This window comes from Ovis aries, chromosome 2 (genome assembly GCF_016772045.2).
Source record: "Ovis aries strain OAR_USU_Benz2616 breed Rambouillet chromosome 2, ARS-UI_Ramb_v3.0, whole genome shotgun sequence".
Classification (NCBI taxonomy): Eukaryota; Metazoa; Chordata; class Mammalia; order Artiodactyla; family Bovidae; genus Ovis; species Ovis aries.
In genome coordinates, this window is record NC_056055.1 from 230,131,668 (window position 1) to 230,147,429 (window position 15,762).

The following is a 15,762-nucleotide window of genomic DNA, read 5'->3' on the forward strand; positions in this document are numbered from 1 at the left end:
CTGCCTAAAATTTAATAAAGCTGAGGGGAAAGTTAAGACTGTCTTGGGTGCTCCTTTTGATTAAATGATTTCCAGGTTCTCAGACCAATATTTTTTCTGCCTTGGTGGTATTCGATACAACCTCTCTGCTAGTATTTCACACAGATGGAAAGTGTTCTATCAACTATGGTTACATTTTATAATTTGTAGTGTTCCTTTGAAGAAGCAGCCAAAATGAGATGTAAGAAAATCCACTGAAAGTGATCAGATTCTCTCTAAAGGCCAGGTTTATGGGCCAGCAGTGAGGGAGGCAGGGACACTGGAGAGTGTCCCACGGAGACCTGCTAATTCTCCTCAGTTCCAAGGCTACAGACTGCCTCCCCATTCTCCACCGCACATTTTCACCACTCACAATGTCGTTCGTTAGAATTACAGTACAAAGTCTCAGTGGCCCTTGCACAGGTTACTAGTAAGTCCCAGATATGTCTTGTGCGTTGGGGTTTTCATCTTTGTAAGAGGAACAATATAATGATTTCTAGCAATTTTTAAGAGAAAGTTATTTGCATAGAAACAACAGTGGGCAAAGGGAAGCTAAATAAACTTATCTCAAGATGGAATTTAAAATGCTTGGGAGTATTTTATGTCTACATGTTCCTCTTATAAAAAGAGATTATTTAAAACACATGCTTATCTCTGGTTGGAGGTAATTAGGTCTCATCCTAGTTATCTTGCCAGCTTGAAATGCTTGAGTTTGAACGTAGATATCTGAATGTATTATATATATGTATGTGAGTATATATACGTGTGTGTGCGAGTGGTGAGGATGCATACATGCAGAAGAACACATACACACAGATATTTATTTGTATCTCTGAAAGAAGTACATCTTTTTTTGTGTAAATATCATTTATCAATCTCTTTGATTGAATACTATATATAATTAGAGTAATTCTAGGACAGATGATTATAAAATGAAAAATTCAATCATTCTCTGAGTCTAGGGGTCCCTAGGAGGCTCAAAAATAAGATTTATCTATGTGCTTAAGTGACTGGGTCTTTTCTCAAGGAAGGTGGCCCATAACTTTGCTTTTCAAAATGCGGTTTGTGTACTACCAGCCTTAGTATCACATGGGAGCCTGACAGAAATATATAATCTCAGACTCCACCCAGATCTACCACATCAGAATCTACATTTTCAAGAAAACTTTTGGTGATTCCTACATGCATTAACTTTTGAGAAGTACTGGTCTATAGATTCTGTGAAATTCACAAAGAATCTGCGATCCCCCAAATGGTGAGGACCCACTGCTACAGAGTAATGGTGGCTAACTTGATTACTTTTCTTTCCACTGAATTCAGAAGTAAGACAATATAGTAAAATTTGCCAGATATTTTCTGAGTGCCTATTATATGCAAGATATGCTGAGAAGTACAAGTTCTGTTCAGTTCAGTTGCTTAGTCTTGTCCGACTCTTTGCGACTGCATGGACTGCAGCACACCAGGCTTCCCTGTCCATCACCAACTCCCAGAGCTTGCTCAAACTCATTCCCATAGACTTGGTGATGCCATCTAACCATCTCATCCTTTGTCATCCCCTTCTCCTCCCACCTTCAATCTTTCCCAGCATCAGGGTCTTTTCCAGTGAGTTGGCTCTTTGCATCAGGTGGCCGAAGTATCAGTCCTTCCAATGAATATTCAGGACTGATTTCCTTTAGGACTGACTGGTTTGATCTCCTTGCAGTCCAAGGGACTCTCAAGAGTCTTCTCCAACACCACAATTCAAAAGCATCAGTGCTTCAACTCTCAGCTTTCTTTATGGTCCAACTCTCATATCCATACATGACCACTGAAATAACCCTAACTTTGACTAGATGGACCTTTGTCAGCGAAGTAATGTCTCTGCTTTTTAATATGTTGTCTAGGTTTGTCATAGATTTTTTTCTATGAAAAGGCGGTACAAACATGAATCAAATAATTACTCTAGGGAATATGGTACAATAGATTCCCAGTAGATCACACAGGAATAAAAATCATTACAAAGTTGAACCATATGAAATTGTCACATATACAGATTAAAAGGATTGGTTATTTTATATCATTTAGACTAAATATAAATAATACAAGGTGAAATGGGACAGAAATCAAAAGGAATGTTAACAAAGTAATATAAGCAGTTAAGTCATACTTCAAGACAGATTTAGGGAAAGGGTGTTACTAAACATGCGATGTTACACAGATGTGGTACCCTTAGGAAGAAACTCTATTTTGTTTACAATCTTCTTGAAAGTAAATAAACATCCTGGATGTCTTAGGTACATGATGGCAAACAGTAGAGGCTGGAAAATAATGGGAGATACACCAAGGGGAAAAGGGCTATGGGTGGGAGGAATTGGGAGATTGGGATTGACACATATACACTACTGATACTATGTATAAAATAGATTACTAAGAAGAATACGCTGAATAGCACAGGGAACGCTATTCAATGCATTGTGGTGACCTAAATGGAAAGGAAATCCAAAAGAGAGGGGATACAGGTATTAACATTTGTATGACTGATTCACTTTGCTGTACAGTAGAAACTAATAACAGCAGGGTAAAGAAACTATACTCCAATAAAAATTAATTTAAAATAGTGGCAGATATTAGTATATGATTTTTATAATAGCCTAGTAGGTGCTTTGTATATCTTATTGCCTCTAACATTAACCACTTTCTACAAGGTTGCTGGTGCTACTGCTCTATTACAGATAGAGGCACAGAAAGGCCAACTGATTCTTTTTATACAAAATTTTTTACTGGAGTCTAGTTGCTTTACAGTGTTGTGTTAGCTGCTGCTGTACAGCCGAGTGAGTCAAGTTATGCATACATATATCCGCTCTGTTTTGGATTTCCTTCCCATTCAGGTCACCACAGAGACCTGAGTAGAGTTCTCATTAGTTATCGATTTTATACATAGCATCAATTGTGTATATGTGTCAATCTCTGTCTCTCCATTCATCCAAGTCACAGGAATATAAAGGGGAAGAACCACCGCTGCAGTTCAGGTCTGCTGGACTCCAGTTCCTGTGTTTTTTCCAACTCTCCTCATGGAGAGTTTAATTAGAAATCATAACTAATAAGTCTGGTGCAGAAACCACTCTTAAAACTCAGGTTTGAAAAAATACGTTTGGTTATCATGGCTTTGCCTAATATAAATAGACAGCACTTAGGTCCACTTCCATATTCTCTTTTCAAACAATTAATTTTCTCACCAGAGAAATGTGTTATTAGATTGGCTGGGAATAATCTTGTTCTAATCTTGAGGAGCAAATTGTAACAGGCTGTGTGTAGATTTTCACTGAGCATCTGAAGTATGGAAAGAAATAGTGGGCGGCCCACTAAACGTTTTTTGATATTTTGAAGGATTAAAGAATAAAAGAAGATTTAAAAACTTTCCAGCAAAACTAAAACACAAGGAAGAACAATTTATAGAGGAAAATAAATGCTCATTATTTTAGTCTGTAGTTATCAATCACTATTCATGTATCTTATGTGAGAACATTCACAGTCTTTTATACAGTATGTCTTTAGAAATTTTATGTAAATTGGTTAAAAATTTAAAATGTTAAAGTTTTCTTCAGCATTATAATTATTTAATAACAATGAACATTAGTTTAATAGATTGAATGATAATAGTATTTTAAACTCTATTTTCAGTAACATTCTTTTCTTCTGGGAACTTCATTTTGGGCCTAGGAAGCTCCATTTTCATCTTTGGGACTGCTATCCTGTATTTATTAGCTTGGCTGGTTTGATATAGCCTAAAAAATAAATAGCATCCAGAAAGAAGAAATTATGCCATTTTGGCATCACATGGTATGAATTAGAATTTAGCTATTTTTTCCTGAAACAGAAGACAATTCTGGTTTTGATGACTCAGTAGATTAGTAGAAAACCAAGCTCACCAACCAATGCCTGGTGTCTCTGCTCTAGTTAAAGTGCAACTTAGTACCATAAACTTGAGAAGATAATATATGTTGGAAATCAGTGTAAGGGAAACTCTGTCAAACTTTAAGGGGTAATATTTAAAAGAAGTACAAGTAAAGTCTATTATAGGATACAAAGACGTTTAGATTCACATGCTATGGGAGTCTACATACTGCATTCATTTGGGCCTCTTACTGGTTTGTGCCAAGAGCAGAACACAGATAACTTACTAGTGAATTGCTTACCAAGAGCTACTATTTCTTACCTGTGAAACTTCAAAATCTGCCTGTAGGTTTCCAGATGTTAACCCACTTAGGAGGACAATTTCATTTTCTTTTGGCTGTTGGACATTCATGGAGCTTATAAGTTTTGGAAGATCTGGTGAAACACTGACCAACTTCTGTAGAACAAGAATCTTTATTAGTTGAGATAATTTATTTTCACTTCCAAAATACTACCTCAAAATTATTTTACTTGCAAAACTAATATACTCATATAACTATTCATAATATAGATGACTGAATCTACTAAGATTATTATGAAAAGAGATTGTATAAAATTGAAGCATAAAGGTTTAGATTGGAATAGAAAATTTCCTAAATATAAAGATTTAACAATTTTTAGCTTGAAGTTTCCCTAAGTAAACACTTAATGATTTTATTGTGACACCACAGGCATCCGTGGTAGTTTGGGAATTTTCTTCCCTTTTAAGTCCTTGAATAAGAGATTCATTGACTAATAATCATGTGTTCTAATGAAGCTAATAATAATAAAACTGCATGGTAAATCGCTTCAGTCATGTCTGACTCTGTGCGACCCTGTGGACTGTAGTCTGCCAGGCTCTTCTGTCCCTGGGATTCTCCAAGCAGGAATACTGGAGTAGGTTGTCATGCCTTCCTCCAGGGGATCTTCCCAACTCAGAGAACAAACCCGAGTCTCCTAGGTCTCCTGCATTGGCAGGTAGGTTCTTTACCACTAGCGCCAGCTGGAAAGCCCCCAGTAATAATATTAATAACAAAATAATTACTGGCATTGATTTTTCTCTATATGTGAGGTACCATATTAAGGACTGCATGTATGTTACATTGCTACACTCAGTCACTGCAATACCCCTAAATGAATTAGGTAGCACTATCACTTTATTTTCACACATAAGTATCCTGAAATCCAGAAAGATGAGATGAACAACTTTATGTAGCTAAATCAGCTTATGTACGCCCTTAGGCAATAGCCAAAGACTGTCTCAAATCAGTCATAAATTTGTTAAATACAGTCTTTTATTTTTGCTTTAGTCTTTTATTGTGCTCGACATATATACTTTTTTTTTTCATATCAAACAAAAGAATGTTTATTTGATACAAAAAAATAATCAAAACCTGAGAACACAGAGAATACTAAGAGATTCATATACAACAGATTAATTAGAAATACACATCTACATATTTATTTTATACACTCTGAAAATGTGATTTTCATAATATTACCAAATTTTCATTTCACATATAAAAATCTCATTAAAAATTAATATCTATCATCTATTTGCATATTTAAATACTGCAATAGCTGTCCCAAAGATCACTGCTGAAACATTTTTGTTTCCATGAAGATCATGTTAATTGGGGAAATAAAAGTGGGGAAAATGCTGTTAAGTTATAATGCATATTTTCTGTATCATAAAGTTTGATGGAAACACACAGTTGTTAAGATGATAGCTTGCTTGTTCCTTCCTGCTCTCTCTGGTGGACTTAGCACCACAATTCTATAAAATGAAATTATTTGTATAATTTCTTTTGAGAATCTCTATAGTACTATACAGATGAGGGATATTTGGGGCTCAGTGGAAATCTGTAATAAATAATCTGTATGGACAATTACATTTGAAAATCTTCAGGTGCAGCACTGTCAAGAAAAAAAAGTTACAGGAGTAACTGAGTAATTTCAGATCCACTGTCCTATGGCAATCAAGATGCAAATGGTATACTATTATACATTAAAGAGTGTTGTACCAAACAGTCAAATCAAACCATCTTCAGCTTTGGGCATGAAATGATAAATCATATCACACTAACGAACCCTTCCCCTTGTACCTACAGGCTCTGGTTCCAAAGGATTGAGTGAATCTTCAAGTTTTTGGATATTGTCAAGGATTTACATCAGAAATCTCACAACCTTGGATAAGTCTGGAATATTTATCTCCCATAGAATGCAAAAAATGTGAGTCCCAGATGAGTGTGGGGCTGAGAAACTGAGGTTAGATACAGAACATTTGATGAGAGCAGCAAGAAGGAGGAAGCCAGAGGGAAGGGCTAGCTGGTATCAAGCAGGTTTTGGAAAAACTTTGGAAAAGTCATCACAGAAAGAGTGCTTGAGTGCATAGAGAGGGGCAGTAGAAAAGTCACTCCTAGGCACTGGGGGTGCAGGAGAAAGACTGCTTAGGAAACAGCCTAGTCTACTTGGGAAAGCAATTCTCAAATGTAAGGAGAGCAAACTGTGTAGAAAAATGTCAGGAAGAGGTCAGGGAGATGGGCTGTGATGAAATCATCTAATTAATGAGTCTCCTACAAAGCATCACTGAGGCAGAGTCATGGTAGGTCTCCCATCAGTGAGCCAGCCCTTGAAGGGAGCTCCCGGAGTTCAGTTCCCCGAGTTACCTGCTGCAGGCGCTCCGTGCTGCAAGCATCCTTGTTCACATCCAGGTTCACAAAGCAGACCTGGGGAAAGGGCAACAACTGTCAATTAAGTGAAAACCAGGACAGTCCTTTTGAAGAAAGCAGGAATTAGTTGGGCGCAAATGATTCACGAGTCAAGTATTTTCATATAGTTGATCTGGCATAGAAACAGCCGTCTTACCTTTGAGCTTCTGCGCGGGTCTCTAATATCCTACTCATGATTCTCACTGATTCCACTGAATGCCCTCTGCCTTTCATGACCCAGCAAACAAAACAAAACCACTTTGTACAGAACCAGTGTAACAGTCTCAACAAAATCTTCAGGTTTTCAGAGGGCTGTTAAATCTCATGAAACAGAAAAAAAGCTTTTAATAGTTGCAAACTCTTTATAATTGCAGCAAATATTTCTTGCTGGTTCTCCCTTTTCTCTTATTTCCTGCTCCCTTTCTCCACCTACTTTTCATACCATGTACTATCAATGGAGTTCTCCATGTCTCATTATTTTAGTTAATTTTTAATGTATTTAATCTTGTTGTAAACTCTGACACTTTTGTAGCTAACTTAAATAAGTGTCTGGATAAATAAGAGTGTGAAAACAATAGCTATAAGATTAAATAGTAATTCAGAGCAACAGTCAAAGAATTGTTTTAATTTAAAACCATCACATGCAGACTTGGAATAACAGACTGGTTCCAAACTAGGAAAGGAGTTATGTCAAAACTGTTTATTTCCACCCTGCTTATTGAACTTCTAGGAAGAGTACATCATACGAAATGCAGGGCTGGATGTAGCACAAGCCGGAATCAAGACTGCAGGAAGAAATATCAACAACCTCACATTTGTAGATGATACCACTCTAATGGCAGATAGTGAAGAGGAAATAAAGAGCATCTTAATGAAGGTGAAAGAGGAAAGTGAAAAAGCTGGCTTAAAATTCAGCATTTAAAAACTAAGATCATGGCATCTGGTCCCATCACTTCATGTCAAATAGATGGGGAGAAAGTGGAAACAGTGACAGATTTCATTTTCTTGGGCTTTAAAATCACTGTGGATGGTGACTGCAGCCATGAAATTAAAAGACACTTGCTCCTTAGAAGAAAAACTACCTAGACAGCATATTGAAAAAGCAGAGACATCACTTTGCTGGCAAAGATCTGTAGAGTCAAAGCTATGGTATTTACAGTAGTCATGTACGGAAGTGAGAGTTGGACCATAAAGAAGGCTGAGCACCGAAGAATTGATGCTTTTGACCTGTGGTGTTGGAGGAGACTCTTGAGACTCCCTTGAACTGTAAGGAAATCAAAGCTGTCAATCCTAAAGGTAATCAACCCTGAATATTCATTGGAAGGACTGATGCTGAAGCTAAAGCTTCAATACTTTGACCACCTGATGTGGAGAGCCAACTCTTTGGAAAAGACCCTGATGCTGGGAAAGATTGAGGGAAAGAGGAGAAGAGGGCTACAGAGGATGAGATGGTTGGATGGCATCACCGACTCAATGGACATGAGTCCAAACAAACTTCAGGAGATACTGAAGGACAGAGAAGCCTGGCGTACTGCAGTTCACGGGTTCACGACTTAGCAACTGAACACAGCCACAACCACATCACATTCATTAAAATGAACTACCATGGGTATTACTATACATGAAATAGATAACTAATAAGGACCTACTTAATAGCACAGGGAACTCTACTTGGTGCTCTGTGGTGACCTAAATGGGAAGGAAATCCAAGGAAAAGGGGACATATGTGTGTGAGTGGCGGGTTCACTTTGCTATACAGCAAGAAATTCACACAACGTGGTAAAGCAACTATACTCTAATTAAAAAAAAATAAAGGAAGAAAAACAGTAGGACCATAAAAAACTGGATGAGAATATTAATTACCTGAAGAGTTAGTGAGATATTTGGACTTAAGCAGATACCTGAAAGCATATAGGGGTTTCTGATTTCAGTTAGTTGTTTGGGGTCATGCTTTCTTAGAGTCCATCATTTTTCTTTTTGGGGTTGGAAAAGAACCATAGGGGAAAGATTTTGGGAAAGGCCTTAAAAATTAAACTAGTTATATATTGATGAAGTATAAAGCTCACTATTGTTTTAATCCTAATTATTGAGAGATTTCTTCGAGCTTCCTGGGCTCACAATATCATTGCAGTACATTTCTTGGATACAGTATTTGCTTCTTAAGAATAACTTGATGGACATTTGGAATAAGGAAGGGTGTGAAATGCCACCCACACTCTCAATCTTTTGGTTAATAGGGAGGATTTGGGCATGAGACCTTTTGCATACAGAGCAAATGGAAGCATAAAGAATAGGTTCTTCCTGGTTTACAATCTAGAGCAGTTTGAGAATATTCATATAATAACAGTAACTCTGCCCTTGGATAGCTGGTTCAGTATCCATTAGTACTCAGGGACTTTTCATTACAGGCAGCTGGGACGGCAGTTATTGAATTGATTAGACAATTTTTCATTCACCTTAAAGAAAGGTGCATTACCTGGCCCTGGGTGTCACAAAGCTCTATTATCCTATTTTACAATGAAAGAGGGCAAAGCAGAGAGACCCAAGAAAAGCATCTATAATAACCATTTCTCTGCCCTCTGATACTGTATTTCGTTTCTGAAGATGAACAGTTTTTAGAATTAATTTTGTGTTACAATGTGAAACTCTGCCTATGTTTGGAGGAGGAAACTCTCCATACTTGCTGGCTGGACTAAGACTGGAACAAAGCAAGACATAAGCCAGTTGCTTGCTTATATTGTATTGAGTCCACACATCTTTCTGGATGTTGGTGGTAGGGGAAGTTTTTAGGGCCTGATATACATACAATTTTGGGAGACATTCCTTTAGAAAAAGAATGATGAAATCGAAAAGTTTAAATTAGATGTGAAAGTGACTATTTATTTAGAAAGAGAGAGGAAATCACAACAAATCTCAAATTTAAAAAGACTGACAAATACCATAAACACAAGAACTTTCTGAAAAATGCTATTTTTATTAATAAACAGCCTGGTATACCTACATAATATTTTCCCCTACAGTGCTGGCTCAATACTCTGATTATCTCTTCATATAAAAGCAGTTTTATAATATCATTTTCTCTAGCAAGAATAGAAAGATAATTCAGCCCCAATACTGTTGATTTTAATTTTTTCAGCTTCACAAACTTATATTGATAACGCCTTGCACATTTTCCAGGTTGTTGTCAAATCCGGTGAGAAATCACTAAATAATTTCTTTCACATATGAATGGCTATAGGTATATTCATTCATTTTAATACTATTAAAGCTTATGTTCTACAAACTAACATTTGGATAAATTCTCTTTTGATTCCTACTGAAAAAGAAAGACAAGGACATGGTACATTTATAATTTTCAATGCTATGTTACTGAATTTTCCACTGGGGAGAACGTCTGTGTTGTCTAGACACCAATGGAACCCAATCTTGTATTTGTAATTTTACATGTTTGGGACTAGAATTCTTCACAGACTAGCTCCTGGTATGTAAACCTTGTTTACTATTTTATATTTCTGGTATTGGGGATGGTAGGACACATTCAACTGGAAAACTGTCTCTCATCTGAAATCTTGTTGGTGCAGTTCTGGCTGGGTTACCCTCTGTCCATGACGAGAATTCAGGAAGGCATTCCTACATTCCTACATGGATGTGATCTCAAACTACATAAACATATCTCAAGGAAATACAAAGCCACTCATTTTCTCTTGAGCCAGACCCCACACATGTCTGGGGTCACTCTGATGACCCTCCACATGAGAAGAGGTAAGATGCAGGGAGTCTGAATGGAAAGAGACAACTGCAGTTTAAATATCTTCAATCTGAAAATCACAAAAACATATAACTTTGTGAATACCTACGAGGGGATCCTATGTACCCGAGGAGCCCTGAATTTGAAGCTTTGATAGTTTTACTTTAAGTGCAGTTCACAGTGAAATGGTCTCTGTGATGGAAATGCTCTTAGGATATGCTCACTCTCTGTGACTGTGGACTGTTTACTTGAGATTCAGCCATCCTCTGATGCTGAACTCTGAGTGGAAAGTGTAAGACAAGCCTCTGTCCAGTAGGACTGGGGAATGGTCGCTATGGAGTGGAGATTGTATAGGTTGTATAGGAGACTGTAAGGGCCCTACACATCCGAGGTTCATGGCTTGGTGCTGGGTGCTGAGAAGACAAACAGATGTTTTTCTCGCTCTCAGAAAGTTTTGGTCTGCTGAAGACTGAATGCATCCCTGCAAGGATGACCATGCAGTGTTACAGAAGTAACAGGCACATGTACTGGTGGAGGAAGCTGGGAAAAGGGATTCATCACAAATGGCATCTCTGAGAAGACAGATTTGAGGTGAGCTTGGCAGGCAGGCAGGCAGGACCCATTTAATTAGCAGAAGAGGGAAAATGGTACAAAACAATGAGTGGATGGTTTTCCCCTGACCAGCTGTTGAGAAATGAATGATAAGAATCTCTGTATTAAGCACAGGCTGACGAGAAGGAGAAGACAGAGGTTGTGAAATCCAAGGCAAGGAAAACTTTCTAGAGGAACTCGAGAGTCCTTCTTTCTGAACAATAAAAGACTCTGGGAATAATTCAGCAGACTTTTAAAAGATGAATGAAAGGGGAACTCATAACTTTGTGATACACTTCCTGTGCAACAAGAACTGGGTTAGAATTAGGTATTTCCATTCCTGCAAGTGAGACTGCTCCCATGTTATTACAGGAAGAAACTTAAACAGGAGGATATTATATAAGGAAACTTGGTAATAGGAAGTTAAAGTTTCTAACAGCTTAGGGTGAGAGTAATGTATGACCAACATTAAAGCCTGGGAGATTATTCATTATGGTTTAATGGGCTGCATGGAGGCTGAGTCTGTATGTCTGAGACATCATCCAATTAGGAGTAGGTGTAACTGCTCTGTGTTGACACTTTATCTCAATCTGGAGTGATGTTACTGTTCAGTTCGGTCATTCAGTCATGTCCGACTCTTTGTGACCCCTTGGACTGCAGCACACCAGGCTTCCCTGTCCATCACCAACTCCTGGAGCTTGTTCAAACTCATGTCCATTGAGTAAGTGGTGCCATCCAACCATCTCATCTTCTGTTGCCCCCTTCTCAATCTTTCCCAGCATCAGGGTCTTTTCCAATGAGTCAGCTGTTTACATCAGGTGGCCAATGTACTGGAGCTTCGGCTTCATTATCAGTCCTTCCAGTGAATATTCAAGACTAATTTCCTTTAGGACTGACTGGATGGATCTCCTCGCAGTCCAAAGGACTCTCAGTGTCACTGAGTTATCTGTCAAATGACTGTATGTGCAAATCCAAATACAGTAAGTCCTCGAAATATAAACTTTAATTTGCAGACCTTCAAAGATGTGAACATGCCATCCATGATGAGAAAAAGAGAGCGCCTACCCAGACATCACCGGATCATTTTTTCCAAAAGGTAGATAGATTTGAATCCAGCAAGGAATCAGAACCTGTGTCATTAATGTCAGAGGTGAATGAAATTTCAGCTTGCCCTCCATCTGCTATTGCTGACAATCCCTCATGTCTACCTTCTCCTCACCTTCTCTCCCCCCTCCAGTCAGTAACTCTTCCTGCCTGTTCACTCAATGCCAGCCCTTGCTTACCAGCTGTTGCACTACACTACTGTGCTTTATTTTTTTGTATTTCATTTTTGTGTATTATTTGTGTGAGAAGTATTATAAACCTACTATTGTACAGTACTATATAGTCAACTGTGTTAGTTGGGTACCTAGGCTAACTTTGTTGGACTTACAAACAAAGGGGACTTAGAAATGTGCTCTTGGAATGGAACTTGTTTTTTTGTAGGAGGCTTACTGTATGTCAAGTGATATGGGGAAAATTTTTTTTAATTAATTTATGTATTTTAATTAGAGGCTAATTATTTTATAATATTATGGTAGTTTTTGCCATACATTGACATGAAATAAAGTATTGGTGTTTACTTAATTACCTTTGTTCTTGAGCACAGTTTATTTCCTTCAGCCTGGACTAGATTATTCATTCATGAGGTCAGAGTCTGGTCATCACTGTATTCTTAAGTGCTTACAATTGCCTGGCATTTCACAGATACTCAGTGAATCCTTGTTGATAAATGTATATGTGTGAAGTGAAAGTAGTGTCACAGGTGATAGGTGTAATAATCATCAATTTAACTAAATATTTTCTTATTTTCTGCATAGTTTACTTCTAACAAGAATGTAAGAAACTAAATACAGAAGTTATAGGATGATTAACTGTGCTAATATGAATTAGGCTGTTGATATTGCTTAAAGTGCTTAAAAATTGGCTTCTTTATCCCCTAATAAGGATTTGCTAAAAAAAGAGAAACAGGCAAAAAGTTGAGAACCATAATCAGTTCAGTTCAGTCGCTCAGTCGTGTCCGACTCTTTGTGACCCCTTGAATTGCAACACGCCAGGCCTCCCTGTCCATCACCAACTCCCGGAGTTCACTCAGACTCACGTCCATCGAGTCAGTGATGCCATCCAGCCATCTCATCTTCTGTCGTCCCTTTCTCCTCCTGCCCCCAATCTCTCCCAGCATCGGAGTCTTTTCCAATGAGTCAACTCTTCACATGAGGTGGCCAAAGTACTGGAGTTTCAGCTTTAGTATCATTCCTTCCAAAGAAATCCCAGGGCTGATCTCCTTCAGAATGGACTGGTTGGATCTCCTTGCAGTCCAAGGGACCCTCAAGAGTCTTCTCCAACACCACAGTTCAAAAGCATCAATTCTTCGACCCTCAGCCTTCTTCACAGTCCAACTCTCACATCCATACATGACCACAGGAAAAACCAGAGCCTTGAATAGATGGACCTTAGTCAGCAAAGTAATGTCTCTGCTTTTGAATCATAATAAATACACATAAAAGGTACTAGCCTTTTTTTGGACTCAAGGCTCCTTGTTCTTCACATAAAATGCATTCCACATTGTGTCTACATTTGTCCTTGTTTAGAGCATCTGCAGATACATTCAGTTAAAGCAGATGGAAACACAGTAGGAATAAGTATCGCAGAAAATTTGCCACTTTATGATTTGGACTTTTCAATAATCTAATAAAGTATTCTTCAAAGGTACTCACATGCAGTAAACAGCTGCCGTCTATGGAGTTGCACAGAGTCAGACACGACTGAAGCAACTTAGCAGCAGCAGCAGGCGATATACTGTTTTCTCTGGATTATTAAGTCAAACATTTTACCTATAAGTCTACTTTCATAAATGGAGGATGTAGGCATGTAAAAATAAAATTTTACTATATTTTATTAGTGATTCAAGTTATTTGGATGAAAGCTACTATGAGAAAAGTTTAACCTTAAACTATATTAAGATAAAATATAAATAATTTTAAGTAGATTGTAATTCATAACATGTGAAGTCAAGTAGGCAGATGATACCACTCTAATGGCAGAAAGTGAAGAGGAACTAAAGAGTCTTTTAACGAGGGTGAAGGAGGAGAGTGAATGAGCCAGCTTAAGACTAAATATTAAAAAATACTAAGATCATAGCATCCGGCCCCATTCAGTTCAGTTCAGTTCAGTCGCTCTGTTGCGTCCAACTCTTTGCGACCCCATGAACTGCAGCACGCCAGGCCTCCCTGTCCATCACCAACTCCCAGAGTTCACCCAAACTCATGTCCATCGAGTTGATGATGCCATCCAGCCATCTCATCCTCGGTCGTCCCCTTCTCCTCCTGCCCCCAATCCCTCCCAGCATCAGAGTCTTTTCCAATGAGTCAACTCTTCGCATGAGGTGGCCAAAGTATTGGAGTTTCAGCTTTAGCATCAGTCCTTCCAATGAATACTTAGGACTGGTTTCCTTTAGAATGGACTGGTTGGATCTCCTTGCAGTCCAAGGGACTCTCAAGAGTCTCCTCCAAAACCACAGTTCAAAAGCATCAATTCTTTGGTGCTCAGCTTTCTTCACAGTCCAACTCTCACATCCATACATGACCATGGGAAAAACCATAGCCTTGACTAGATAGACCTTTGTTGGCAAAGTAATGTCTCTGCTTTTGAATATGCTATCTAGGCTGGTGATAACTTTCCTTCCAAGGAGTAAGCGCTTTTAATTTTATGGCTGCAATCACCATCTGCAGTGATTTTGGAGCCCCCCAAAATAGAGTCTGACACTGTTTCCACTGTTTCCCCATCTATTTCCCATGAAGTGATGGGACCAGATGCCATGATCTTCATTTTCTGAATGTTGAGCTTTAAGCCAACTTTTTCGCTCTCCTCTTTCACTTTCATCAACAGGCTTTTGAGTTCCTCTTCACTTTCTGCCATAAGGGAGGTGTCATCTGCATATCTGAGGTGATTGATATTTCTCCTGGCAATCTTGATTCCAGCTTGTACTTCTTCCAGCCCAGCGTTTCTCATGATGTACTCTGCATAAAAGTTAAATGAGCAGGGTGCCAATATACAGCCTTGATGTACTCCTTTTCCTATTTGGAACCAGTTTGTTGTTCCATGTCCAGTTCTAACTGTTGCTTCTTGACCTGCATATAGATTTCTCAAGAGGCAGGTTAGGTGGTCTGGTATTCCTATCTCTTGAAGAATTTTTCACAGTTTATTGTGATCCACATAGTCAAAGGCTTTGGCATAGTCAATAAAGCAGAAATAGATGTTTTTGTGGAACTCTCTTGCTTTTTTGATGATCCAGCAGATGTTGGCAATTTGATCTCTGCTTCCTCTGCCTTTTCTAAAACCAGCTTGAACATCTGGAAGTTCTGCATGGCAAATAGAAGGAGAAAATGTGGAACTAGTGACCAATTTCCTCTTCTCGGGCTCCAAAATCACTGAGGATGATGACTGCAGCCATGAAATCAGAAGACGATTGCTTCTTGGCAGGAAAGCAATGACAAACCTAGGCAGTGTGTTGAAAGCAGAGACGTGCCTCTGCCAACAAAGGTCCCTATAGTTAAGGCTATGGTCTTCCCAGTGATCATGCACAGCTGTGACAGCTGGACTGTAAAGAAGGCAGAAGGTCAAAGAATCAATGCTTTTGAAATGTAGCGCTGGATAAGACTCCTGAAAGTCCTTTGGACAGCTAGGAGATCAAACCAGTTAATCTTAAGGGAATTCAACCCTGAATATTCACTGGAAGGACTG

At 38.5% G+C, this 15,762-nt stretch overlaps 1 protein-coding gene across 2 annotated transcripts in view; it reads right to left on the reverse strand.

The window, feature by feature from the left end:
- Positions 1-15,762, reverse strand: part of SPHKAP (SPHK1 interactor, AKAP domain containing) — a 196,964-nt gene that overhangs the window by 35,286 nt on the left and 145,916 nt on the right. For both annotated transcript variants that reach the window (XM_042244334.1, XM_012147712.4), the window contains exons 4-5: positions 6,600-6,659; positions 4,214-4,348 (exon numbers count right to left, since the gene is read on the reverse strand). In XM_042244334.1, coding sequence (XP_042100268.1) covers positions 4,214-4,348; positions 6,600-6,659 — 195 coding nt within the window. The remainder of the gene's footprint in view (positions 1-4,213; positions 4,349-6,599; positions 6,660-15,762) is intronic.